This window comes from Heloderma suspectum, chromosome 17 (assembly GCF_057233095.1).
Source record: "Heloderma suspectum isolate Gila_16-S chromosome 17, 16-S_ref, whole genome shotgun sequence".
NCBI lineage: Eukaryota > Metazoa > Chordata > Lepidosauria > Squamata > Helodermatidae > Heloderma > Heloderma suspectum.
Genome location: NC_139474.1, coordinates 11,259,506 through 11,286,403, shown reverse-complemented (window position 1 = coordinate 11,286,403; position 26,898 = coordinate 11,259,506). Strand labels below are relative to the sequence as shown.

General features: G+C 48.8%; 3 protein-coding genes across 19 annotated transcripts in view; 2 read left to right on the top strand and 1 right to left on the bottom strand.

The window, feature by feature from the left end:
• Positions 1–8,164, top strand: part of DAP3 (death associated protein 3) — a 28,512-nt gene extending 20,348 nt beyond the window's left edge. For 3 of the 6 annotated variants that reach the window (XM_084824775.1, XM_084824776.1, XM_084824777.1), the window contains 4 exons: positions 2,674–2,733; positions 4,037–4,126; positions 4,906–5,023; positions 7,993–8,164. In XM_084824775.1, coding sequence (XP_084680901.1) covers positions 2,674–2,733; positions 4,037–4,126; positions 4,906–5,023; positions 7,993–8,078 — 354 coding nt within the window. In that variant the 3' untranslated portion in view covers positions 8,079–8,164. Of the gene's footprint in view, positions 1–2,673; positions 2,745–4,036; positions 4,127–4,905; positions 5,024–7,992 lie in introns of all 6 variants that reach the window. The other 3 variants (XM_084824772.1, XM_084824773.1, XM_084824774.1) reach the window with 1 other exon arrangement.
• Positions 8,165–9,316: 1,152 nt separating this feature from the next.
• Positions 9,317–25,042, top strand: MSTO1 (misato mitochondrial distribution and morphology regulator 1). 5 transcript variants are annotated; one of them, XM_084824766.1, is made up of 15 exons: positions 9,387–9,635; positions 14,837–14,972; positions 16,710–16,779; positions 17,527–17,602; positions 18,107–18,155; positions 18,539–18,680; positions 18,817–18,934; positions 19,730–19,861; positions 20,862–21,014; positions 21,372–21,503; positions 22,260–22,444; positions 22,537–22,653; positions 23,579–23,683; positions 23,861–23,976; positions 24,520–25,028. In XM_084824766.1, exons 1-15 carry the CDS (start codon positions 9,555–9,557, stop codon positions 24,750–24,752), a joined length of 1,845 nt encoding a protein of 614 aa, XP_084680892.1. In that variant the 5' UTR covers positions 9,387–9,554; the 3' UTR covers positions 24,753–25,028. The 5 variants fall into 5 exon arrangements, with proteins under 5 accessions (XP_084680895.1, XP_084680893.1, XP_084680892.1 ...); XM_084824770.1 differs by lacking the exon at positions 22,537–22,653 and adding an exon at positions 12,843–13,196 and having other exon boundaries at positions 9,402–9,635; positions 24,520–25,042; XM_084824769.1 differs by lacking the exon at positions 22,537–22,653 and having other exon boundaries at positions 9,317–9,635; positions 24,520–25,042.
• Positions 24,961–26,898, bottom strand: part of GON4L (gon-4 like) — a 46,952-nt gene continuing 45,014 nt past the window's right edge. For 3 of the 8 annotated variants that reach the window (XM_084824756.1, XM_084824760.1, XM_084824761.1), the window contains one exon: positions 26,176–26,536. In XM_084824756.1, coding sequence (XP_084680882.1) covers positions 26,227–26,536 — 310 coding nt within the window. In that variant the 3' untranslated portion in view covers positions 26,176–26,226. Of the gene's footprint in view, positions 25,405–26,175; positions 26,537–26,898 lie in introns of those variants that run through there. The other 5 variants (XM_084824759.1, XM_084824755.1, XM_084824754.1 and 2 more) reach the window with 3 other exon arrangements.

The following is a 26,898-nucleotide window of genomic DNA, read 5'->3' as shown; positions in this document are numbered from 1 at the left end:
TTGCAAGTAGATAAATAGGTACCGCTTCAGCAGGAAAGGTAACAGCGTTCTGTGCACCTTGGTGTTCAGTCATGCCTGCCACATGACCACGGAAGCGTCTTCGGACAGCGCTGGCTCTTTGGCTTAGAAATGGAGATGAGCACTACACCCTAGAGTCGGACACGACTGGTTGGGGACACCTTTACCTTTTACCAGAATCAAGGTCACGGATCCTTTCACACAAAAATCTACTTCCGGTTTTCCTTCCAAGCATTCCTTTTCAGCAACCCAATTTGTGGGGGAAAGGTTTTTTTTAGTTATTGCTATTGTTAGACAACTGGGCAACCCTCCATCTATTGCGAATCACCCAAAGACCTACCAGTAGATCCCCAGTCTTCCTTCTGCCCCACCCCTGCCCTACATCGAGGGAGCTGGCAATGCCGCACCTGCTAGGCTTCAGCCATTAATTATTTGTTTACAACATTTGTATACCGCTCCACATCTAAACAGATTCTGGAGTGGTGAACAAAAAGAGATAAAATGAACAAAAGATAAAAAGAATGAAATGTGATATTAGAATTATTCGTTAAAAAACAGAGTGCCAATAAAACTGAGGCTGGTCAACCAAGGAAGGCTTCCTGGAAAAGAGCTGTTTTCAGGAGGCACAGGAAACAACACCAAAGGGATGGATGCGCCTGTTCTCGTCTGATCTCGGGAGCTAAGCAGGGTCGGCCCTGGTTAGTACTTGGATGGGAGACCGCATGGGAATCAGGCTTCCTGCATTGAGCAGGGGGTTGAACTCGATGGTCTTGTAGGCCTCTTCCAACCGTGTGATTCTATGAACCCAGTGTTGGCGCCTGCCTGACCTCCAGAGGCAGGGAGTTCCACAGGAAGGGAGCCACCACACTGAAAATCTTCTCCAGGTGGACTCCAGTCAGGCCATAGGTCCACATGGAACCACCAGGAACATGGAACCACCAGGAGCTGCCCAGTGACTGGGCAGGTTGGTATGGGAGAAGGCCCTCTCACACATATGCTGATCCCAAGTTGTTTAGGGCTTTGTACACAAGTACCAAAACCTTAAACCTGGCCCAGTAGTGAATAGGCAGCCAGTGAATTGTGTCACTTCAAATCATTCTCGGGTCAGCAGCGTCGTGTTCTGAATGTTCAAAAGGGAGGGGCTGTAGCTCTGTGTGTGTTTGTGTTTAAAAATAAAGTGACATATATGATTTCTGCTGCTAGCTGCCTTGAGCTCCCAGGAGGAAAGGAGGGTTATAAAACATTTTAAAATAAATTAAGAAATAGAGCACATGCTTGGCATGCAGAAGGTCCCGGGTTTAATCCAGACAGAGTAACCCCGGGCTAGATGGGCAGATAGTCCTGGTAGAAGCCAACTTTCTTCATTCCCCAAACACTTCACATCCATTCTCTTAGTAATCCTTACAATAGTCCTGTAAGGTAGGTTACAATGATCATGAGTGGTATGGGTTTTCCAGAAAACTTTACATTGGAAACATTTCCCAGAGAGTTTTTTTGTGCAAATCAGAATGATTTGCCTAGGAAAATGTCCCAGGAAGTTCTCCAGTTCAAAAGTTTCTGTAAACACCCACGCCACTAATGATCACTCCAACCTCATTAGAGTAATTAGCATAGGAAAATTCCCCACAAAGCTTTCCATTTCAAAATTTTCTGGAAAATCCACACCACTAATGATCACTCCAACCTAATTAGGGTAATTTGCACAGGAAAATTTTCAGTTTGCATCGGAACAAATTCTGGAGTGATCTAATTTGGCATAATTATTTTACTTGTATTTAGTAAGCAGCAAAGCTTTTAAAAATACTCCATGTTAATTTTTTGTCCCAATACACCACAAGTATTTTATCAGAAATATTTGAGGGAAAAAATTAAAGCACACGTAATGTTATTTAAATGTTATATTATGTAGAAAAATTTATTTGAATACTCATAAACATGAAAGACAGTGGCATGGGCTTCCCTTAAATTATTTACATTTAATTTTTAAAAACCCAACCAAGTACTGAAAACTGTTTATACGCTAACCAATTTTAGCATGGTGTGGTGACAACCACTCACCTATTTCAACAGAGTTCAACTCTCTTCCATGGAAGTTGTTGGGGCACCTTCAGTTTTGCTGTCCCTGTTTCTTAGTTCCATTTCACACTGAGACATGTATGTATTTCATTGACAGATATGTATTCTCTCACATACTTGCCAGACGTAATCTCCTGAAAAACACCAGTTACAACTCTGCCAAGCTTGCCTAATATTGTATTTGCAGTTGGCATCCGTTCATCGTTACTTATGAACGGGAAAAACGTCCGTGGAAAAATAAGGCACTGGAAATTCTGAGTGTTGGAAAATTTTCCATCCGACCTGATGCAGATTGGGGACTACCGTGAAGAACGTAAGCGTTGGCCAAAGGCCGCCTAGTGAGTTTGTGGGTGATGAGAAATTGGTTCCTCTCATGCCAGTGCATACCACCAAAGTGGGATATGTTGCTATACTGCTATGAGAATTAAGCAAATCTCTCCCCCACGCCCACTTTTATGTGACGGCCCTAAAAATGCTGGGACATCATCCTTCTTCCAAGCTAGAAGCTTACTGGTGGATGAGGAGGCCGAAGGGAAGGGTTGGCTCTTTTCCCTCCATCGTTTCTCTGTTTCTCCTTAGGTCTCTGTGGAGGAACTGACGCTGGTCCACAACCTAAAGAAGATGGTAGCCAATGACTGGGTGAGGAGGAGGTTGGAGCTCCATGTCTTTTCCTGTAGAAAACTGAGAAATGATGAATCGCCCAAAGTCAAGCTCTTGGGAGAAGCCTCTGCTCTGGCTAAGCTACCTAGGCGGAGGCTTGGAGTTCAGGGTCTCTTTGGTGGAATCGCAGCAATTGGGTGGAGGCAGATGCATGGAGGTGTGGCACATAATACTTTGCGCGCTCCTGCTTGCCTGCACTTCCTCAGAGAAGTCATTTGTGGGTCATGGGCCATCTGAAAGGACATTCCGGTTTTAAAAAGCCGTTCTGTGTGATTGCTTGGAGGATGTCATTGGTCGCCCTGGGGGACCAGGCAAGTGACTGTTACAAGCCTGGTATTCATAGAATCCTAGAGCTGGGCGGAGCCTTGTAGCACATCTCATCCAACCCTCTGCTTGATGCAGGAAATCCAGAGCAAGAGTCAGTCTCTCTCTCTCTCTCCCCCGCTTCCATCTTGCCAACCATAAAGTTTCTTCACCTTGCACCATAAAAAAAACCACCGTTTCTAGCTCTTAAGGCTGAGATATGAAAATGTGGGCAATGCCTGGTGAAAATTTGGGGGGGGGGGAGCCAAAGGGGATGCTGATTTGCATTTTATTTATTTATGGCCTCAGATTTTGGTATCTTGTATCCCAATTTATTTATTTCTTTTGTTTAATGTCCAGTCTGATGAAGCATTCTGGTGAAATTGAAAACTTGCTCATTTCTTTGTGAGTTCTTAGTTGGTCTTAACAAAGGTATTACACCATTGCAGTCTTTCCCGACCTGGTGCCCTCCAGATGTTTTGGACTACCAGGATTCCTGACCATTGTAGTCCAAAATATCTGGAGAGCATCAGGTTGGGGAAGGCTGCCCTATTTGCTACTATGAAGCTCAATAACCCACAGGGTGGCGGGGGGGCCTTCCTCCATGCAGTTGTCCTCAGGGTTGATGGGCAGAAACAAGAAGACTTCCCATGAGGAAGAAAAGACGACAAAGCCCCATTGGCTTGGTTTCTAGATCAGGGTTGAGCAGAAAGTATTCATTATTTATTTTTTTACAGTATTTATATACCGCTCCATATCTAGAGTAGATTTCAGAGCAGTGAACACAAGAAATAAAACAGTAGATCTCTAGATGTTTTGGAGTTCAACTCCCAGCATTCCTGACCGTTGGCCATGCTGGCAGAGGCTTCTGGGAGTTGAAGTCAAAAACATATGGAGATCTACCTTCTGCCTACCACTGTTCTCGATGGATGGGGACAAGATTGCCTCTCTTGATGTGCCTTTTCTTTTGTATTTTCAGACTGGAGGTGCCATCGCAACTACCCTCAGCCAGACTGGTGCTGTCTTCCAACCTCGCAGAGCTTACCTGTTCCACGAATTGTTGGGAAAGGTGAGCCTAAGACTGCAACATATCCATTTTGTTTGTTTATTACATTTCTATGCTGCTCAACAGCCAAAGTTATCTGGGTGGTTCACAATTAAAACCATAAAACACAAGATGATGAAATACAATTTAAAAATTTAGAAATGTAAAACTATAGCATAAAAAGTAAAAATAATAACCAAACAGAACCTAGCAGCAGTACAATATTATATAATATTATTATAAAACCACAATTATATTGTGGTTTTAATGTTCTATATATTTTAAATTGTTTTATTGTGTGTTGTTTGGTTTTAGTTTTTGTGAACCGCCCAGAGAGCTTCGGCTATTGGGCGGTATAGAAATGAAATGAAATAAATAAATAAATAAAATAATAAATACAAAGATTTAAAATACAGTATCAGATTTAAAACAGCAATTGAAAAACTAAAGATCAGACAACTCAGAATTACTGTTTGTGCTAAACATGAGACATAGTGCCTCTTGGGGGTGCCCACGCCATCTGAGGGGAGGGAGGTGGCTACTAGAAAGAGAGAGGGCCTTCTCAGTGGTGGCTCCCCAATCGTGGAAAGTTCTCCCCAGAGAGGTTTGCCCGGGGCCTTCTTTATTGTCCTTCTAGCACCAGGCTCCTTCATTTCCCCAAACTGTTTAGATGCAATTTTAGTCCTGGAAGGATTCCTCCCCACATGCCCCAAAATGACACTTGGATGAACTGGGAGAACCCCAGCTGTCAGATTTGTGCTGCTCATTCATCCTTACTCTTCCTACTCTGTCCCACCTCCCAGGAGGGTTTTGATGCCCTGGACCCCTTCATTCCCATCCATGTTCTCAACTATACTGACCGGGAGTTTGAGAGCTGCTACCAGTACTACCTGGAGCGCAAGTGGCTCCAGCATAAAAACGGTGAGTCCATTTCTATCCAGAGCTGCGCAGTCGGTTTGCTCCGCTCTTCGTAGTCCTGCCGGGCTGAAGAGGCGGAGCGCTCAGAAAGCAAAGCTTCATCCACTTCTACAAAATAATTCTGCCTCTTCATCTTGGGAACTCCTGCATGTTTACCGGCAGCCTTGGATACTTCTGCTGTAGAGCAGGTTGCTGGCTGGATTTTCACTCCATCCCCCCACCTCCCTTTGAGCCATGTGTATTAAGCCTCACGTTTCACTTAAGAATAGAAGAAGAGCAATGTTGGGTCAGCCCGGGAGTCCATCTAGTCCAGCATTCTGTTCCCATGGTGGCCAACCAGTTGCTTATGGAAAGTTCACAAGTGGGACATGAGTGCAACAGTGCCCTCCCGCCCATGTTCCCCAGCAACTGGTGTACATAGACACACTGCCTCTGATACTGGAGGTAGCATATAGCCAACAGGAACAGCAGCCATTGATAGCCTTCTCCTCCAGGAACTTGCCTAATCCCCTTTTAAAGCCATCCCAATTGGTGGCCATCACTACGTCTTGTGGTAGCAAATTCCACAGTTTGACTCTGTGCTGAGTGAAGAAGTCCTTCCTTTGATCCGTCCTGAGTCTCCCACCGATCAGCTTCATGGGATGATCCCTTTGGGTTCTGCTATTATGAGGGAGGGAGAAGAATGTCTCCCCACCCACATTCTTCACACTCTTCCCTACTGTGTCTGAAGGGAGAAGTTGGGCTCACACATCCCCCAGGAGCTCAACTAGCACTGTTTTTTGGTGAAGGATAGGAAGGCGTGATGCTGTAGGGAAGCCAGTTGGGGCTTTCAAAAATCCCAGATGTTTGATGGTCCAGGCAGGCACCTAAAACACTTGATGTTTTAGTATTATGAGAGAGGGAGAAAAATGTCTTGCTCTGTTCACAACCTGCACTACTGTGGAGGATCAAAGGGGGAAACCCTCTAATTCAAATTCCTGCTCAGCGATGAAGCTCATCCTTGGGTGGGCCTTAATTAGACTGACTGGGAGTGAACGGGCCAAAAATCTTCCAGGATTTTGGACTAAAAACGGGCTAAATGGAATGGGCTAGGAATGGGTTAAAATCTTATCTTGTGAAGATAAGAAAAAATACAGATTTTATTACATTTATATTCTGCTCTTCCTCTTAGGAGCTCAGGGTTCTCTTCTTCCCACCCTGGCCCCGATTTTATCCTCACAACAACCCAGTGAGGTAGGCTATGCTGAAAGATGGTGACCAGCCAAAGGTCACCTGGTGAGCTTCATGGCTGAGTGGGGATTTTAACTCTAATTTATGCCACACTGGGTCTCAAAGTAAACACTGTAATCTATTCTCATCCCCTGGAGTGGATCGAGGATGCAGGAGCTTAGCAATGGATAGGTACAAAATCTTTTGCTTCCACCTACTCACTGCCTATTGCAAGTGGACATTTGCAAGGCTACTGGAAACAGCTGTCTCACATAGCTAGTGCAGAAGGCTGCAGGAGGCTGTAGTAAGCACCGCTGTGGAAGACAAAATATCCCTCTCAAACTCCCTCAGGTGGCTCCCAATAACCACCAATATGGGTTTTTTGAGTTTGGTTTGCCACCTGTGATTCCCAATGCAACTCATAGGCCCAAAATCCCCTGAATGCTTGGATTTATCTAAACCAGACTTATCTACACCAGACAGACTTCCCCAACCTGGTGCCCTCTAGATGTGTTGGACTACTACTCATAGCATTCCCTAGCTATGCTGGCTGTGGGGTATGCTGGGACTTGTAGTCCATCACGTCTGGAGGGTTGGCGAAGGCTGTTATAAACATTGCATTATTGAACAAAAAGTCCCTCTCAACCCCAATAGATAACCATCAGATAACCTATATATAATTTTCATAGGTGAATATGAACAATTAGAAGTATGAATAGTATTTGGGAAAGATTATACTGTGAATCTAAATGTCTGAATTGCCTAATTAAATGAAGAGGTAGATGATTTATGCCAGTAGAGAAAAGAAAACAGTAGCAATAATCAGACACCATAGCCCATAATTATGATGTATGATTCCATTTAAAAGAAATGGTAATACTATGGCAAAGTCTTCCTAAAATACTTGGAAAGAAGGATAGTTCCAGAACTGGTGCACTTAAGCCTTGGGCGGCAAGATGGGAGTGTGGGGTCAAATCTACTGTGGTTCAAAATAAATAGCTGAGTTGCGTGATGGATAGGATCAGAATTATTCAAAAGTAATTCTCTTTTCTTTCAGTGCACATCTCTCCCAAGTGTTTGTCTAATTACACGCAGCCCAATTCTGTGCATGTTGACTGAGCAGAAAGTCCTGTTAGCTGCAGTGGGACATTCCCATCTACATAGGAACATAAGAAGCTGCCTTATACTGAGTCAGACCCTTGGTCCATGTAGCTTGGTATCGATATTTGCTGGCAGCGGGGCTCTCCAGGGTTTCAGATAAAAGTTATTCCAGCCCTGCCTGAAGAGGCCAGGGATCGAACCTGAGACTGTGTGTGTTTATACACACACACGCACTGTGCCCTAGCACTAGATCCTACTACTTTCAGTGAGACTTATTCCCAATTTAAATGTGCAGAAGAGTTTACCCTTGATCTTTACTGAAGTAAAAACAGCCCCGGACCCTGTGCCATCTTAAAGCTTGTGCCCCAGTCAATTAGACTGCAATCCTATATACACTTCACCAGGGGAAGGCTGTATTGAACTTAATAGGACCAACTTTTCATGCACAGCATTGCAGTGAGAAGTTCTTTTGCTCTATTCCCATACCTAGATGGGAATAATAGAGAGAAGTTGGAGCCACAGCAATGGAGAAGGTGCAGCTTTTGACATGCCCTGCGCTTCTGGAAGCGGGCTGTGTCCATAACAAGCGACACCCTTTCTGACATAATCTCCTTTTTGTGTGTCTCTCTTTTTGTAATTAATTCCATCCTCTGTTACACCAGCCAGCACAGATGGAGGCCGGATGGAGCTTCGTTTCCTCTCTGGAAGGAACCCTGGACTGTTGGACCGAATCAGCTCCTTCTTGTGATATCATGGTCCTTCCCTTCCCTTGCAACACTGTGGTATCACATCCCAATGGACTCCTAAATTAAAAAAAAAAACACTTCTGCTTCAGCATGCTCTCTCTCTTTGTATTTATTAAGAGGGCCTGGAGGGAAGCTGGGGCAACTGTCTGAGGAGGGTTATTTATATTTCTATAACTTATTTTTAAAACATATACCCCACCTTTTTTCATCAAGTGAACTCATGATAGTTTCCAAAACTGGTAGTTTCCTCATAATACAGAAATCTTAACTGCAGGAGTTTTGGCAGGAAACCCAACCAACCGCAGCCACATCTCTTAACCTGCACTATAAACTGTGCCTTACAGTGCAGGGCTGTCTTAAGGACTTGGCTGCAGCCCTCCCCTCTGAAATATGGATTGACATGGTATTTTAACTGGAAAACGCAGGGCTTTTCCATTTTAACTGCAGGGCTTTTCTATTGGCTTTGCTGAGATACCACCTCCATCGACTCTTCCCTCAACTGCTATCTAGCAGCCACTCACTGTGGTGGCAGCTGAGGGAGACATGGGAAGCGGGGACCAGCTCCATCGACTGTGAGGAGCCCAGCTCCATAGGAGCCCCCCTCCCGCTGAACTGTTTCCATTCCAGCTGGTCATAAGAACTTATTTGACTTCTAGGTTTGTTTGTTTTCCTCTTCCCTCCTCTTCCCTTTTTCCTTTTGTGTGGTGTCTTTTAGATTGTAAGCCTTCAGGCTGTGCTGGTAGCACTTTTGGCTGAGGAGTGGGGAAAAGATACTTTGAGATTCCTTGTTAAATATAGTTTAATTAAAAATGCTTTAACAGGCATTTTTAATAACTGAGTGGTGTCTGTCACAGACGGGGTCTTTTAATCTTCTATGGGCAACGATTCTATGCGGATGCCCAGCTCGGTGTCGCTCTATCTAGCCACTGCCGTCTCTATGGTGCAAGATTCGCGCGGCTTCGACCGAAAGCGATGGGGCTATCATAGAGATGCTTAGGGATAGAACGGCGCCGCCGCTCTGTCTCCATTAGCGATCGTGGCTATGATGGCGCCTTCCCATTTTTACCGGAAGTGCAGTTTGTTTATTTCTTTTACGCATTTGCTGTCTCTGTGGTATGCAGAGGACGTTTGCCAACAGCGGCTCTCGTCTCTCTAGCCCCTCCCACTTCCTATTTCTCCAGCCAATGAGGAATGGATCCCAGCAAGGGGACGAGCAGCGAGCTCCGACGAGAAAGGGACTGCGCCTGTTCGCGCGCGCGCCGTCCGCAGCCGATCAGGGATTGGTGCGCTGCCTGAGCCAATAGGAGCGGAGCCCCGTGTTGGCTCCCTCTCAGGCACGCGCGACGCACGCGCCGCCGCGTTCCGCACCTTCACGGCTCGCGCCTGCGCAAACTTCTCCTCATCCACCCCCCCCCCCGTCGCCCCTTTCCAACGGCCGCGCTGCCTGTCCCCTCACAAGCGGGGCGCGAGTGGCTGCGATGTCGGGGGCCCGCGAGGTGGTGACGCTTCAGCTGGGCCACTACGCGGGGGCCGTCGGCGCCCACTGGTGGGGGCTTCAGGTAAAAGGGGAGCCCGGGGAGGGGCTGAGGGCAGGAAGCGCGCACGCGCAGCTGGGAGGGGGCGTTGGAGGAGGGGGAGAGGGAGGAAAGCGTCTGATTGGACAGCGTGTGTGCCCGCGCGGGGGCGGAGCCAGTGCCTGGGGCGTGGCCTTGTGTGCCCGCGTGTGTCTGTGTAGAGCGTGTGTATGTAATACAGATTGTGTGTGTGATACAATGCATGTGTATATAATGTATAGTGTGTGCGTATTTATTTCATTTCTATACCGCCCCGTAGTCGAAGCTGTCTGGGCGGTTCACAAAAACTAAAACCACAAGTACAGCTTAAAACTACAGTATAAAGGTTGTTGTTGTTCAGTCGTGTCCGACTCTTCGTGGCCCCGTGGACCACAGCACGCCAGGCCTTCCTGTCCTGCGCTCTCTTCCGGAGCGTGCTCAAGTTCATATTCATTGCATCCGTGATGCTATCTAGCCATCTCATCCTCTGCCGTCCCCTTCTCCTTTTGCCTTCAGTCTTTCCCAGCATCAGGGTCTTTTCCAGGGAGTTTTCTCTTCGCATTAGGTGGCCAAAATATTGGAGCTTCAGCTTCAGTATCTGTCCTTCCAATGAGCAGTCAGGGCTGATTTCCTTTAGGATGGACTGATTTGACCTCCTTGCAGTCCAGGGCACTCGTAAGAGTCTTCTCCAGCACCACAGTTCGAAAGCATCAATTCTTCGGCGCTCAGCCTTCCTTATAGTCCAGCTCTCACAGCCACATGTTGCTACTGGGAAAACCATAGCTTTGATTAGACGGACCTTTGTCGGCAAGGTGATGTCTCTGCTTCTTACTATGCTGTCTAGGTTGGCCATAGCTTTCCTCCCAAGGAGCAAGCGTCTTTTAATTTCATGGCTACAGTCACCGTCTGCGGTGATCTTGGAGCCCAAGAAAATAAAATCTGTCACAGCTTCCATTTCTTCCCCTTCTATATGCCAGGAAGTGATGGGGCCAGATGCCATGATCTTCGTTTTTTGAATGTTGAGTTTCAAACCAGCTTTTGCACTCTCCTCTTCCACCCTCAACAAGAGGCTCTTGAGATCCTCTTCACTTTCTGCCATTAGGGTGGTATCATCTGCGTATCTGAGGTTGTTGATAATTCTCCCAGCAGTCTTAATTCTGACCTGTGATTCATCCAACCCGGCATTTCTCATGATGTCCTCTGCATATAAGTTAAATAAGCAGGGCGACAATATGCAGCCTTGTCATATTCCTTTCCCAATTTGGAACCAATCGGTCATTCCACGTCTGGTTCTTACTGTTGCTTCTTGACCCTCGTACAGGTTTCTCAGGAGACAGGTGAGGTGGTCTGGTACCCCCATCTCTTTCAGAATTTGCCAGAGTTTGTTGTGATCCACACAATCAAAGGCTTTAGCATAGTCAATGAAGCAGAAATAGACGTTTTTCTGGAATTCTCTCACTTTCTCCAGGATCCAGCGAAAGCTGGCGATTTGATCTCTAGTTCCTCTGCCTCTTCGAAACCCAGCTTGTACTTCCGGTAGTTCTCAGTTCGCATACTGCTGAAGCCTAGCTTGTAGGATTTTGAGCATCACCTTGCTGGCATGTGAAATGAGCGCAATTGTGCGGTAGTTTGAACACTCTTTGGCGTTGCCCTTCATTGGAATTGGAATGTAAACTGACCTTTTCCAGTCTTGTGGCCACTGTTGAGTGTTCCAAATTTGTTGGCATATTGAGTGCAGCACTTTAACAGCATCGTCTTTTAGGATCTTAAATAGCTCAGCTGGAATACTGTCATCTCTGCTAGCTTTGTTGTTAGTAATGCTTCCTAAGGCCCACTTGACTTCACTTTCTAGGATGTCCGGCTCAAGGTCAGTGACCGCACTATCATGGCTATCAGGGACACTCAGATCTTTCCTGTATAGTTCTTCTGTGTATTCTTTCCACCTCTTCTTAATCTCATCTGCTTCTGTTAGGTCCCTGCCTTCTTTGTCCTTTATCATGCCCGTCTTTGCACAAAACGTTCCCTTGAGATCTCCGATTTTCTTGAAGAGATCTCTAGTCTTTCCCATTCTGTTGTTTGCCTTGATTTCTTTGCATTGTTCATTTAAGAAGGCCTTCTTGTCTCTCCTTGCTATTCTCTGGAACTCTGCATTCAGTTGGGTATATCTTGCCCTTCCTCCCTTGCTTTTCGCTTCCCTTCTTTCCTCAGCTACTTGTAAAGCCTCATCAGACAGCCACTTTGCTTTCTTGCATTTCTTTTTCTTTGGGATGGATTGAGTTGCTGCCTCCTGAACAATGTTACGGACCTCCGTCCATAGTTCCTCAGGCACTCTGTCTATCAGGTCTAATCCCTGAAATCTATTCCTCACCTCCACTGTATATTCATAAGGGATATGATTGAGGTCGTACCTGAATGGTTTAGTGGTTTTCCCTACATTCTCCAATTTAAGCCGAAATTTTGCAACAAGAAGCTCATGATCTGAGCCGCAGTCAGCTCTAGGTCTTGTTTTTACTGACTGTATGGAGCTTCTCCATCTTTGGCTGCAAAGGACATAATCAATCTGATTTCGATATTGACCATCTGGTGATGTCCATGTGTAGAGTCGCCTCTTGTGCTGTTGGAAAAGAGTGTTTGCTATGATCAGCGTGTTGTCTTGGCAAAACTCTATTAGCCTTTGTCCTGCTTCATTTTGTACACCAAGGCCATGCCTGCCTGTTATCCCGGTGATTTCTTGACTTCCTACTTTAGCATTCCAATCCCCTATGATGAAGAGGACATCTTTGTTTGGTGTTAGTTCTAGAAGGTGTTGTAGGTCTTCATAGAACCGATCAACCTCAGCTTCTTCGGCCTCAGTGGTTGGGGCATAGACTTGAATTACTGTGATGTTGAATGGTTTGCCTTGGATTCGTACTGAGATCATTCTATCGTTTTTAAGATTGTACCCCAGTACTGCTTTTCCCACCCTTTTGTTGACTATGAGAGCTACTCCATTTCTTCTAAGGGATTCTTGCCCACAGTAGTAGATATGATGGTCACCTGAATTAAATCCGCCCATGCTTGTCCATTTTAGTTCGCTGATTCCCAAGATGTCAATGTTCAGTCTTGCCGTCTCATGTTTGACCACCTCCAGCTTACCTTGATTAATTGATCTTACATTCCAGGTTCCTAAACAGTATTGTTCTTTACAGCATCGGATTTTCTTTTCACCACCAGACACATCCACAGCTGAGTGTCCTTTTGGCTTTGGCCCAGCCGCTTCACTCTTTCTGGCGCTACTTGGAAATTCCCTCTGCTCTTCCCCAGTAGTATATTGGACACCTTCTGACCTGAGGGGCTCATCTTCCGGCGTCATATCTTTTAGCCTTGTGATACGTTCCATGGGGTTTTCTTGGCAAGAATACTGGAGTGGGTTGCCATTTCCTTCTCCAGTGGACCACATTTTGTCAGAACTCTCTGCCATGACCTGGCCGTCTTGGGTGGCCCTGCACAGCATAGCTTATTGCTTCACTGAGTTACGCAAGCCCCTTCGCCACAACAAGGCCGTGATCCGTGAAAGGGAGTATAAAGGTACAACCAGCATAAAACCTAACACATATGTGTGTGACACTTATTTATAGCATGCTTTATCCTGCCTTTTAGCCAAAAAGGCTTCCAGAGCAGCTTACGAAGAAATAAGATCGTCCCTGCCTGTAGGTTTATAATCTAAAAGGCACGACGCAAAAGGAAAGGGGATTGCGGGGGGGGGGGGGGAGAAAAAAATAAATAACATCAGGTGCAAGACTCTTAGTTGCAAAGTTCATGGGTGTAGTGGAAGGGCTGCTGCTTCCTCCTCTGATGGGCTTGGCAGTGGCAGTTGGTAGCAGGAGGGAGGTGGGCTCTCAGCTGGAGCTGTATACAGACTCAGTGTATAGAATACATATATATTATATGTACACATAAATCACATGCTGTTACATATATATTAGTGTGTGTGTGTGTAGTTTCTGTGTGTGTTTGTGTGTATCAAAGGCAGCTGTGCTGGCCATCAGAAAAATTCCAAAATCCATATTAGTGAATACACTTTATTAGGCCAACCACACAAGATGGAAACAGTTCTGATTAACAGTACTGGGAACTTCCTTGTAGCAGTGTCACTTTAGCCACTTGCACTAAATCAGACATCTCTGGCTTGTTGTACGTATGCAGCAGAATGAGGTGGTAGAGCAGACCATACCACATCAGAGTGCAAGTGGGAGATGTCAGTTTTGAATGCTCCCTGGCTTAAAGACCTCCCTGTAAGTAGAAACCTAGTATGTCAGGAAGAAAAGCCCTAGTATGTTGTGCCACGGAGTTTTTCACATACAAGAACATTTTTCAAAATGTGACACCACCACTCCCGAAGTTTGTAGCCCATTCTACTTCTTCCAAAATCGATCAGCTTATTCTGCTGCATGTTTAGTTTGAGCCTCACCATCAACCATGACTGTACTGTGCTGGAGCCAGAGATTTTGAGGAGTTGGCACTTGACATACCAACTGGCCTGGTAGCCCACAGTCCACAAGGGAATGCACACAATGGGGACATCTTTCTGTTGTTAGGGGTGCCAACTTGTGAGTTGCAAAATACCTGATCAGTGGGCAGAGCCATGGGAGGTCTTGTGGGTGGGTTTTGCTTGGCCAGGGGGAATCATCCTGCTTTGCTGAATTGGGTGGGGGCTATATGCAGAGCTTGGTAGATTTGGCTCAGGAGCCTAGTGAATCAGGGGTGGACACACACAGAGACATCCTTAAACCCTCCTCTCCCCGCCCTGTCCTGTTCAGCCTATCTGTCCTATCCCACAAAATACCTGATACAAAAATACTGAATGAGTCGGTGCAGTTTCTGCTGACCAGGGCCAGCCCTTCCCTTAGGCAGAGTAGGACAGCTGCCTCAGGCAGCAGAAGCTAAAGGGCAGAGAACAGTGGCGAGGTGTCAGGAGGACAGAGCTGTGTGTGTCACATTGCCTGCCCTGCACCCCCTAAGCTAGCCTGCTGCCCTCAGCTGTGGTGTCTCGTCACCAGTATTGAAGTAAGAGCCAGCTGCCAGTCCTGTTGGCTTCTGTACCAATGGGGTAGGGTGGGGGGTGGACCCCCCCCTTGTCCTTCACCTCAGGCAGCAGTATGGGTTAGGCTGATGCTGGTTGCCAACTCTTTGTTACATCAGCCTTCATTCTCCTTCCCCTTTCCCAGGAAGCTTCATTTTGTTTCGATCCTGCAGCGACAAAATTGGACGAGGGGATTCAACATGACGTGCTGTTCCGAGCAGGGAAGACTCGTCAGGGGCAAGAGACATACACGCCCCGCCTCATCCTCATGGACCTCAAAGGTGGGGGTTGGAGGAGCAGGGACTGAATCATGCCTTGAGGGAGGCAGGGGGTGGGGGAGAGGGGAGAACAAACCCTCCTCAGTCCCATGCCTGGTGTGGAGAAAGTGGAGAGGGAGACATTTTCCTCCCTCATAATCCTCCCTCTCTCATAAGACCCAGTGGGGTCTTCCCATGAAGCTGATTGCTGGGAGATTCAGGACAGAAAAAGGGAAGGACGTGTTCACATAATGCAAGTAAAACTATGGAATTCACTTCCAGAAGACGTAGTGATGGCCACCACTTTGGATGGCTTTAAAAGGGGGGTAGATAAATTCCTGGAGGAGAAGGCTATCAATGGCTACTGGTTCTGATGGTTGTATGCTACATCCATTATCAGGGGCAGCTTGCCTGTGTACACCAGGTGCTAGGGAATATGGGTGGGAGGGTGCTGTTGCACTCCTGTCCTGCTTGTGGGTTTCCCGTGGGCAGCTGGTCATCCGCTGTGTGAACAGAATGCTGCACTTAGATGGACCCTTGGTCTGATAAGGCATGGCTCTTCTGGTTTTCTGGTATTTATGTCTTCTCTGCACCACAGGCTGGATTCACACATAAATAAATATCATGTATGCATAAAGCTTTCTGGGTGATCTTAAGCACACATTTGTGCTTAAGCAGGGATTTAATCCTGGGTTTCCCTAGTCCAGTACTTGTAACTTCTACACCATGTTCACTAGTGGGCTGGATCCAGCTCTCTGGCTTATAAATAGGAACGTAAGTCACTGCCTTCTACTAGGTCAATTTTTTGTCTTTCCAGCCCAGTATTATCTATTGCAGTAGTGAGCAGAGCCTTCAGGCTTGCCAGATGCACTTTGTTTTTTACTATAACCCCAACATTCAGCAACCAAAGCCTGGTGCAAAAGATGAACTCTTAGAGTTAAAGAATTCTGAGCCCACAGATTTGTTTTGGGTATGAGGACTGTGGAGCTCACAGTCCTTCCATACACAAAAGTCCACTCCTGGTGGCCCCAACATTTCTGCACTTTCAGTGGTATAATTTGTCTGCTATCGTTAAACAGCTGGGAGTCAGAAGTCCTTGCTCATACGCTGCAAGTCACCCAGAGACCTACCAGGAGATCCAGACTGACCTTCTGCCCACCCATGGTCTCCTGTGACTGACAGCAGCTTGGTCTTGGGCAAATAGGGTCTTTCCAGTCTTTCCTGCTGCTTTTCAGTGGAGATGCTGGCGATTGGACCTGGTGCTACCTGCTCGCTAAGCATGTGCTCCAGTGCTTGGCTAATGTCTGATACTGTATATTGCATTGAGAAATGGCACCCATGTGCACAGTTGATGTTCAGGGGTAGGCAACCTAGTGTTCTCCTGATGTTTTGGACTACAACTCCTAAAAAGCCCCGGCCAACATGGCCAATGCTTAGGGATTATGGGACTTGTAGCCCAGAACATCTGGAAGGCACCAGGTTGCCTACCCTACCTTCCCTGGTGCCCACTGGGGGGGGGGGGGGAGACCAGGAAGCACCTTTTCCCAAGAGGGATTGCTATCTGGCACTGGCAGCTGTTGGTGAAGTTTGTTTTCCCCCTTGTTTTACTCATGTAGAATGTTATTCTGAGATCAACCAGCAGAAGTCAAAGAGAGTGCCTGGGTGCTTGTAGTCGCTGTTCTGGACAGAGTTGCCTGGCATTCAGGGTTAGCCATTGACAGGCAGGCATCAGAGTGACGGGCATGTTTTGCTTCTGTGTAGGGAGCCTGAGCTCTTTAAAGCAGGAGGGGTGCTTGTACCAGGACGAGAAAACAAATACTCCTGTGGCTTGGTGAGTGGTCCCCCCCCCCCCCCCGCAGAAGTATAGAGGCAACTATTTTGCACACTGCATGAGCAGATCTGTGGAATGTTTTAACTAACGGAGACAGCTACCAGTGTAGCTGTCAATGCATATTTCATGCATGCTGGTGAGCACAGGATACAGGGCAGAAAACGGATTCCTGAAGTTTGTGGTTCCACTGTTAAAAAAATGTTTCTAGGCCCAGGGGTTGCAGACAGGATACTGCCATGGTTCTGGATTTTAGGAGAAGTCTGTCTGAGCAGGGCCCGGGCAGCGGGACTTGTCTTTCAACAGTTCTGCCTCTATGCCCCTTTCCTTGGCAGATATCGGCCCTCTCTCTACAGGTCCCATAGGAGAAAAAAGCAAACACAGAATTTCTGTGAGAAATATGATTCAACAGACTAAAATCAATGGAAAACATTATCGTTTATAGTGCTCCTAAAATTTACTAAGTGCTGTACAGAAATTATAAACAAGACACTCCCTGGCCACAGGCTTCCAGTCTAACAGGCATGACATATAAGGAAAAGGGGATGGAGCAGGAAGAGGAAAACTAGTAAATCTGAGCATCAGTTTTGCAAGATTTGTGACATTAGAAATGTGGAACTTTAGATGCTGTGCATTTAAAGCGGTGGGGGTGGGGGGAGGCAACATTCTGCCCTCCACATAGCAGCTCTTCAGACAGTTGCTACTGCAGTTTGTGCAGAACCATGTGGCTGAAAAGGCTTAACTTTTCAGGAAAGGGAATCTGGCGACACACCGAGAAGACCCGTCCCCTGTGAGCCCCTTCCTTCAGGGCCTCAGCAGACCAGAGGTAAGACTCCACCACCTCTCCGTTTCTTCCTACCCTTGAGCCATAATTGCTAAGCCTGAAGCGTTTGCTTTGGTGGTGGCCCTCTTGCGCTTATATTTTTGGTGGAGCCAATGCTGTTCTTCATGTGGTCTGTTAAATGCCAAGGCCTCAAGAAGCTGGAGAGGTGAACCACAAGGTGGGGTGATAACTGTTAGCCTAGATCTCTTTTAAAAGGGGTTCAGACAAATACACAGAGGAAGATAGACCTGTTGGTAGCTGTTAGCTAGAACAGCTTATATCCGTCTTCTCCACCCTGGTGTCCTCCAGACGTGTTGGACTGCAACTACTCCATCAAGTCTTTCTTGGCCCTTTTCGTGTGCTCTTTAGTGCATAGCACTTGCTGACATACAAGGTATTACCATATATTTGCTACTGTGTGGATCTGTTGCCTCCTTTAGAGGTAAATTAAAACCTTAGGCCTGAATGTATCTCTCTCTCTCTTTCTCTCTATCTCTCGTATTTCAGGGCAGCAGCTCTTCCAATGGCGACTTTGCTTCTAGGACTCATCCTGGTGGTAAAGATGTGTGTGTGCTCTGCATGCATGACTTCCCATAGGGGCAGAACAGGGGAGCTGGCAGGGGTGGATATGTTCATGAAGGGCATTTTAAGGGCTGAGCTACTGCAGAAAATACAAGCAGCACCTCACTATTCCTGCCTGCTACAAAAGCCTAATGGTAAAGGAATGAAACTCCTCCTCCTTTCCTCTACCAAGAAAGTGGGGGAGGCAGGGGCAGAGAAATGAGAGGAGATGTCTCTCCCATGAGCAGTGCTTCTGCTGAAGAACATGAAGAGAGTCCCATCAATTCGCTCACCTGCTCACCACTGGCGAGCAGGTGAGCGAATTGATGGGACTCTCCCCCTCTCTCCATCCATCTCATGGCTGCACGCTTTTTCCAGACAGGCCTCCACACCCGGAGAGGCAGGATGGGGCTCCGAAGACGCCTTGCCCAGAGAGGATGATGCACGTTTGGTCGGACTTCCTCCGGACGCACCTGCACCCTCGGAGCATCTTAACCATCCACCAGTACAATCACGAAGGGTGAGGCAGCTTTCTCTGTGTGCTGTGCTGCCTTTCTCAGGGGGTGGGGGGTGGGATACCCTGCAACCAGCCTTCTAAACCCAGTCCCTCCTGCACCAGAAGGGAGCTTTAGAATTGCGCCGCCTCTCCCTTTTAGAGAATCTGGCCGGCTAGAGGCTTTTGGACAAGGGGAAAAGCTCCTGCAAGATGGCACGTACCTCGAGGAGCTTGAAGACAGGCTGCACTTCTACGTGGAGGAGTGCGATTACCTGCAGGTGCGTGCTGTAGCATCTCGCGCCCTGCCGGCCAGCCCGTTGCGAGGCCGGGAGCTACTGGAAAAGCAGGGATCGCACAGTGTGCGTCCCAGGCCATTTGGGAAACGGAGTAAAGCAGACCCTGGGGTGTGACCACAGAGGCTGCCCAATGGCCCGCTGCTCTTTCCGGGGTTTTGCACCTTGCACTTGCATTTGAGCTCTTGGGCTGCTCCTTTCCTGGAGCAGGGATGGCGATATCCTTCAGCCTGCAGTGAGGCTGAGCGTGAGGCAGAGTCCCCTAGCCAAGCCATTTAGGGCATGGACACCGAGGCCCCTGCCATCATCTGCCCCCCGGCCCCCGCCTTGCAGCCAGGCAGAGCGGGCTGATGAATTCAGTGCTGAGTGAGAGGCCATCGCAGAGGCCTCTGGAGCATCCTCTCCTTCTCCCGGGAGTTCTGGCCACTTGGGCGTAGAGCTGACTCTGACAACTCAGCCCAGCGTGACTCTCTCTAGGAGGCTGCGTTCGGCTCTGGCTGGGCCATTTCCGGGGACTTCCATGGGAAGCAGCACAGCCCAAATGCAGCATGCCCAACACCGCGCGTTGCTTCTGAGCCAGCCAGAGGGACGCTACACGGGCTCCTGGGGGCCTCTCCCCCTTCAGCGTGGTGTAGCTTGGGGTGAGCACGGAAGTGGCGCCTCCCAGGCCAGCAGCAGTGTGCAGGTGCCGCTTCGGAGCGGGGCAGCGCCGGGTGGTGCCAGCTGCCCATCCCCCGTCAGAGCAGCCTGCAAGCCCCAGACGCGTCTCTCCTCGCACAGGGATTCCAGGTTCTCTGCGACCTGCACAACGGTTTCTCGGGAGTCGGGGCGAAGGTCACCGAACTGCTTCAGGATGAATACGCAGGGAAGGGAGTCCTAACCTGGGGGCTGACTCCAGTGCTTAAATCATCTGTAAGTCGTCGTCGTCTTCTCATTATTATCATTATTATTATTTACATTTATACCCCGACTTTTCTCCTCTTGCAAGGAACCCAAGGCAGCTTACATGGTCCTCCTCCTCTGCATTTTATCCTCACAGCAACCCTGTGAGGTAGCTTAGGCTGAGAGCCAGGGACTGGCTTAAGGTCACCCAGGGAGCTTCATGGCCAAGAGGGCACTAGAACCCAGGTCTCCCAGGTCCCAGTCCAGCACTCTCGCCACTGCATCCCACTGGCTCTTACCAACATTTTCCCCTCCTCCTCTGGAATAGTGGTGTTGAGTACGAATGCTAGTTCAGACACCTCACTGAGAGCCAGTGTCATGCAGGGGACAGAGACTGCTGGGCTTCTTGGGCTAGCGAAAACTGGATTCCAATCCCATCTCATCCTCGGCCGAGTCCCTGTCTGGTAGCCCAGCGCTCAGGATTGTAGTGAGGAATACCCTGCAGGGAGATCACCTCACAGTTTCTGACCTGAGCTTCTGGGAGGGCGGGTGGGATATGAATTCAGGGTTCTCTCTGGGATAAGGAAGGATGTAGATTGAGGTAACATGAATGAGCGCCAAGGCCAGAAGTTCACACTGCATAGTACTGCAGGTTGTCAGCGCTTGCTCCGAGGTGACGCCCTCCCGGTGCTTTAAATAGCAAAGCCGGAGGTGTAGGATGGAGGACCCTGCCCAGCCTCCGTGGCTATCTTGAGGTAGCCCGCTGTGCAAGTGCTTTGCGTTCAACCATCCAGCCACAGAGCTCTCCTCGTTTCCCTGCCTGTGGGTCTCTTGGGCCTCCTGGCAGCTTGTCACTGCCCTGCTTGCCAGCCCCTGCTCGCTGCTGCTTTCACGTGCAGCCCCACGCTCGGGACAGTTCCCCCTAGTTCAGACCACCCGTGATAAGCTCTGGGGAACAGTATTCCATGTGTCTTTCATAGACAGGATGCCATCAGTAGAGCCCCTGACTGCTTTTTCTGCCGTCCTGCAGATTCCCCAGAGGAATTTTTACAGGCTCATGAACACAGTCCTGGGGATGGTCCAGCTTTCCCGCCACAGTTCGCTCTTCTGCCCCTTGTCGCTGAACGGGAGCCTGGGTCTCAGGCCAGAGCCCCCTGTGGCGCTGCCATACTTGCACTACGAGGTGAGTGTGCCTGCAGGCGAATGCTTTGGGGCTACAGAACGAGTGTGTGCTTCAGGAACAGAGGAGGACCTTGGGCGGCGCGCGCACGTGCATCCTGCCATGCTCCCCCCAGTCTTGCTTCCAGGGTTCCTCACAGTGTCTTGCCCCAACTTCCTGCTCAAGTGTTGCAGTCAGAATTAGCGACATAAAGTGGAACACTTCAGGCACCAGAAGTGGGTTTCTGCGATGCACAGTAGGGCCAAGTCTCTAGAATATTGTCATCCGTTGAGGAGCAGAAATCTTGCCATTGGGAAAGAAGTGCTCCTTGAGACCAAAGTGTCCTGGCTTTATATGTTTGTATGGCTTTTTCTAACACAGACGGCTCTGGACTATCACACAAGCGCCATCCTTGCCACAGTGCTGGACACGGTCACCGCTCCCTACCGGCTCCAGGCCTCAGCCATCTCTATGGCCCACCTTGCCGAAGCCCTGAATTTCTCTGGGAGAAAGGTACTGCTGGGCTGTTTGATCGCCTGTCGTTTCTCTGGCTCGCCCTTTGCTCTCGCAAAGGCAAGAAGCTTAGCTGTGTTGGAGGTTGCAGGATTTCTAATGTTTGAGTGTGAAATGGGAACAGCCTCCACCAGGACCAGGAACGTGCATTAAATTACTAGGTGCCTAAAATGTTCCAGCTCTAGTTTTTCCAGAACTGATGGAGCAAAGAATTCAACTCATTTTAAAATAGCTGTTTGAATGCATCCCTTAAATTGGTTCTCTCATCTCCTGCCCTGTGTAGCATCAGATACTGGGAAGGGTGAAAGTCCACCCCAGGGGGAATGTCCGTTTGAGAAGATCTGACAGATCAGTATTGCTTCATGAGCAGGGTGCAGCTCTGAATGGACAGTGCATTGAAGGCTGTGAAGGAATATGTATTTATTTCAAAATTATTTTACCCCGCTTTTCCATTTAAAAGAAAATGCCGAAGCTGGCTTGCACATGCTGAAACACCCTTATTTTCTCCAGGTTAGTTTTTTCTTTTTGTGTAGAGTGCAGTCTGGCCCACTTGCCAGAGTCCTGCTCTGTGGTGCACCTTGGTTTGCTCCTGCGCTCTGAGCTTGGCGCACAGCGGTCTGGATGATGTGGGTTAACCTGTAGTGGCCTCTAGAGGGTTTGCTCTCTTCTCGTTCTCCATCTGTGGCTCACCACTGTCTACCAGGCCCCTGAAGCAAGGAATCCTCCCTCATGCCTCTCTCATCTCCCCTTCTCCAGGTAGCAGCTGCTGTAGCTGCTGTACCATTTCCTGCGGCACAAGAACAATCCCTTCCGGATGCTTTGTGCAGCCAGCAGCCCGCCATGCCCTGGACCTCACTGTCTTCGTGTGCCAAGCAACAAGAGAGCCACTGTTTTGCTCAGTCGGTGGTACTGCGAGGAATCAGCAAGCGGTACCAAGTTAGGTAAGATGCATGGGTGTGGGGGAGTGGGCTACGCCTCCCACTTGCTTCGGAAGCAGGGCTGTGCAAATTATCTTGTGCTTGGTCCCACTCAGCCAGCGGGAAGATATTCCCCCTCGTTCGGTCCTGCCTCCTTTGAAGCAACGCATCTTTCCCTGCACTCTAGCCAAGACGACTCAGTGCAGCCTAGAACAGCAGTTCCTAAATTGCAGGTGGGGGCTGGATCTCTCGTGCAAGTGGCTCAACTAGTTTCTGTTCCAGGTCGAGAGCTAGAACTGTTAACTAGTTTCCCTTAGGATGAACAGTCTCAGGCTTTGGTCTAGTTTTTCTGCTGGGCCGTGTCCTCTCAGCCAGCAAGCCAGAGGGGAGGAAGGGCTCAGATAATCGAGGGCTCCTTGCCAGAGGCTTCTTTAATCCCTGCATGTAGAAAGCAGGCATGCGAGAGAACAGGACTGTAGCTGACGTTTTCCTTGACATGCTAGTTTTCCAAGTCTAGGAAGTATTTTATAGTGGAGAATTCATTTGCGTCAGCCCAGACAGAGGTGGACTAGTTTAGTGAAAAATAGGCCTTTGTCTGAAAAGGACTCTCCTCTTCTGTCTGCACCTGCCCCACCCAGGCCCTTTGTGATGGTGGGGGCTCTTTCCCACATAGCCCCTGGAGAGCCTTGACTGTGGGGCTGCTTCCACTATGGAGCACCTGCTTTCTTTTAGGCACCACGCAAATTCTGTCAGGCTTTTGATGTTGAGTTAATGTTGGACCACTGGAATTTCCAATGTGTGTGATTTATCTGCCGTTTAAGAGCATGCTGACATTTTTATCAGTTGCTTTATGCTTTCAGTGTGATTTTCTTGATCTCACTGAGCTGTTGTAAAGCCAACTTGAATGCCATTTATGGCAGAAAGGTGGCACGGAAATAGTTAATTAAGCAAGCCTGCAAATTGTTAGGAGTCTCCAGCATGGCCAGTGAATGTGCCCTAATAGGGAGGTGCTCCATACAGGTTCTCCAACTGGTGAACTCAGGTAGGGATTCAAAACAGAGCCCACAACCTGACTCAGTCGAACGTCACTCCGCCCCTCACAACTGCCGGGGTCTCCTTAGAGGTGGCCTTCACCCTGCCCTCTTGCTTTTCTTGCAGCGATTCCCCACCAGGCATTGAACCCAAGTCTGTCCTCCACATGTGTGAGACGGGGCAGGAGGTGCTCTCCCGCTACTTGTACACTGTGTCGCCCAGAACCTTCAGGTTGGTGAAACGGGTCGGGGGGGGGGGGGCAGTAAGGCGATAGCCATGCGCTTCTGGCTACACTTCACAGGAACCTGTTGGCCACTGTGTGAATAGAAGGCAGGCCTCAATGGACCCTTGGTCTGATCCAGCAGGGCTCGTCTTGCATTCTTAACGCTTGCTGTTTTTGCTCAACAGCACGTCCCACTTACTGCAAGGACCTTGTAAGCTGTTGGCCCCGTACCCCCAGTTCTTCTCCCCTCTCCTGAACAAGCAAGGATTCCTCTTGGAGAAGCCTTCACACGCCTTAGCAAGTAAGGAGCTTGGCTTTCAGATAATGTCAGTAGGAGAAATGGGGGGGGGGGGGTGACGAAGCTCAGAGCTGTGACCAAGGGCATTTTCGGGAGTTCGTTCTGATCTTAGGGGAGGGTGTGTGTGAAGGAAAAGTGGGAACGTGGAGTTGGGCAGGGCTACAAAACTTAGCTGTCCCAGCACAATGCAGCTTGCTCACCTCATCCCTGCCTTCCAGTAGTGTTGGACTGCTGCTCTTATCTCCTCCCTTTGCACCAAGTAAGGCCACAGTGATGCTGTGTTTCGATGGGCGAGAGGATGACATCCTAAGTTAAAATCTCGCCTTAGCCATGAACTGTGCCAGGAAGCCAAGGATGCAGCTCCAGCCTTCACCTGGAATGTTACAGGCATCTTGTTAAGATTTATCGTTGTGAACTGCCCAGAGAGCTTTGGCTATTGGGCAGTATAGAAATATAAGGAATAAATAAATAATAAGATGGGGGAGCCGTGTGAAGCACTCTATAAATGCTAGAGTCACGACTGTTTTCACTCCTCTCCTCCTACAGCTGTCGAAAGCATTCCAGTCTTTGCTGGCCTCCAGTCCTCTGCTATCCTGCATAGAACCCTTGGCAGCTTTTATAAAGAGCTGCATCAAGTGGACATCCAGCGCTGGGCAAGCTTTTTCTCTGTAGGAGTTGAAATGGACGATTTCCAGGAGACTTTGGACGAGCTGAGGACACTGTCCCATTGTTACAAAGAGAGCAGTGCAGCAGAAGATTCGGAGGACGATCGAGACTGATCCCTTTCGGTAATGCCCTGGAACAGGACTTCTCCTAGCCTCTGACTGCATTGAAAACTAATAATAAACTCACTAATGCAACCTCCTATTTCCTGGGCTACTGTGAAATGAAAAGGTGGGGTGTGTGATTTTCACACAATGCCCAGACTTCAGCTGTGGAGCGACACTGGCCCGTTCTGTGCATGCAGGTAAAAAGGATCTACCCACCTTTCACAACAGAATTGGTTTTTATTCCTTAAAATACAACTGCACAATAAATATTCACCCAGAGATGGCACAGGAGAGAATGTACACGTTTCCCATATTAAAATATTTACACCAGCTGTTCTCCAAGAAGGAGTGCAGCCTTCCACCATGCAGCAGGGCAGAGCTGAGCCATCCCACCTTTTCCACAAAAAGTCTTTGAAGGCAGCTTCAGTGGGATGTGGGCTTCAGAGCCAGCTGCAAACAGGAAGGGCTTCCCATGCCTCGCTGGAGATGCAACAGGCTTGGCCTAAAAGCAGTGTTCCTCCTGCTCTTCCTCTGACAGGACAGGCTCTTTGTCCGACAGCTGGTCGGTGTTGCTGGTGCTCATTCCATCTTCCTCATCCTCTGAGCTGACATCACAGGCTGTGTGGAACAAGGTCATCAACTCCCTGAACCGGTGGGCTACCTGAGGGAAGAACAACACAGGTTATAGGCGTGATGACGGAATTGGAGGGAGAGAGCTGCATATAAACCAGGGGTGGGGAACCTCTTTCAGCCCAAAGCCCAAATTCAGTTTAGGAGAGACACCATGGGGGGCAGCGGCAGGGACAGCCAAAGGCAAAATAGAGAGCAGCAAAAGGGGTGGGGTCAAAAATACAAAACAGACCAGCATATGTTAGCTTAAAGCTCTTATTAACTTGCCCTTGGAAGAGGCATTTCAACCTTTAAGAAAGGGGGAAACTGCATAAAAGCTGGGAAACCAGCAAGCAGTGACTGGGGGACGGGATGGCATGGTCATCGGGGGGAGCCCTGGAGGGTCAGATTTGCCCTCTAGGCCTGAAGTTACCCACCCCTGGCATATGCACATGCACATGCCTGCACCACTTGGGTCTTTGAGAGGGAGAATTTCTCCCCAACTCGGATCACTGGTCTAACTAAAAGAATGGGTGCGGCGTAGAGGCAGGAGGGATGCAAACGTATTTCCTTTCAACTAGACACAGCCTAAAGCCACCACAGAACGAGGGGGGAATTCCGTGTGCCTCTGTGCCCTCAGCCCACTCCACAGCCTGCAGTGAGACACAGGGTAATAGACCACTGACCAGGGGCTGGGGACAGAAGGGGAGAACTCCTTCGATACTATGAACTGTGCACAACGAAGACAGAAGGGCCCTAAATGTGAAGCTCAATCTAACGCCCCCCAAAGCCTCATTATTTCTACATCACATTTTGCCCCACACCTCAAAGCAGATTTTTAAAGAACTGAGGCCAGCTTCTTTTGCATCTAAAATCAATCTGCACACTGGCACTGGGGCCCCGAGAGACACGGTTCTTTAAGATGTTGCACGAGATCACCCTTCATAGTCTCGAGTCTGCAGGATATTTCTAAGGTGCCGCCCCTGCAGTGCTCAGGGAGTGCACCGCCTAGGGCTGCCCAAGGATATGGCAGGGCCCCAGCCCTTCCAGGAGAACTGCCCCCGGCCTCCCCACAACTTGCCTCCTCCGCTGTTTTGTTGTGCAGCTGCTGTGAGATGGCGCTGAATGTGCCCGGGTGGGCTCCTTGCTCCTGGCAGGTGGTCAGGATGACGCGGTCAGCCTCCCTGAAAGGAAAACAACCCAACTGTAGAAAGGGGCAGAGGGAGGCCTTCATCATCTCGCAAGCCACGCTGACAGGTGGAAGCATTTGTCTCTGAAGCTGCCCACTGTTAATAGCGCAACAGGAGCAAAACTCCATGTTGTTTGCTTGAACAGGATGGCGCAACCAAGGTGAGGTAGGCAAGGCACTGCTTGCTCGCGTCCTTCCAATACCATCTCTTCCTCAAACAGGTATGATCCCAAGGCGTGCCTGTCCTGTCCCTCCCCTTTTAAGTCCTGTCTGTGTCTGCATTTGCTGACGCAGGAGGGTACGTTGTTTGCTTTCCGTCAGCACGTCACAGAAAGGCCCCCAAAGTCACGATCAGTG

Excerpts from the sequence above, each read along its gene's own strand:
- MSTO1 (XM_084824766.1), top strand. The coding sequence starts at position 9,555 with ATGTCGGGGGCCCGCGAGGTGGTGACGCTTCAGCTGGGCCACTACGCG. Across the intron at positions 16,780-17,526 it reads ACAAATACTCCTGTGGCTTG|GAAAGGGAATCTGGCGACAC; the intron begins GTGAGTGGTCCC and ends TTAACTTTTCAG. Across the intron at positions 21,504-22,259 it reads TGAATTTCTCTGGGAGAAAG|GTAGCAGCTGCTGTAGCTGC; the intron begins GTACTGCTGGGC and ends CCCCTTCTCCAG.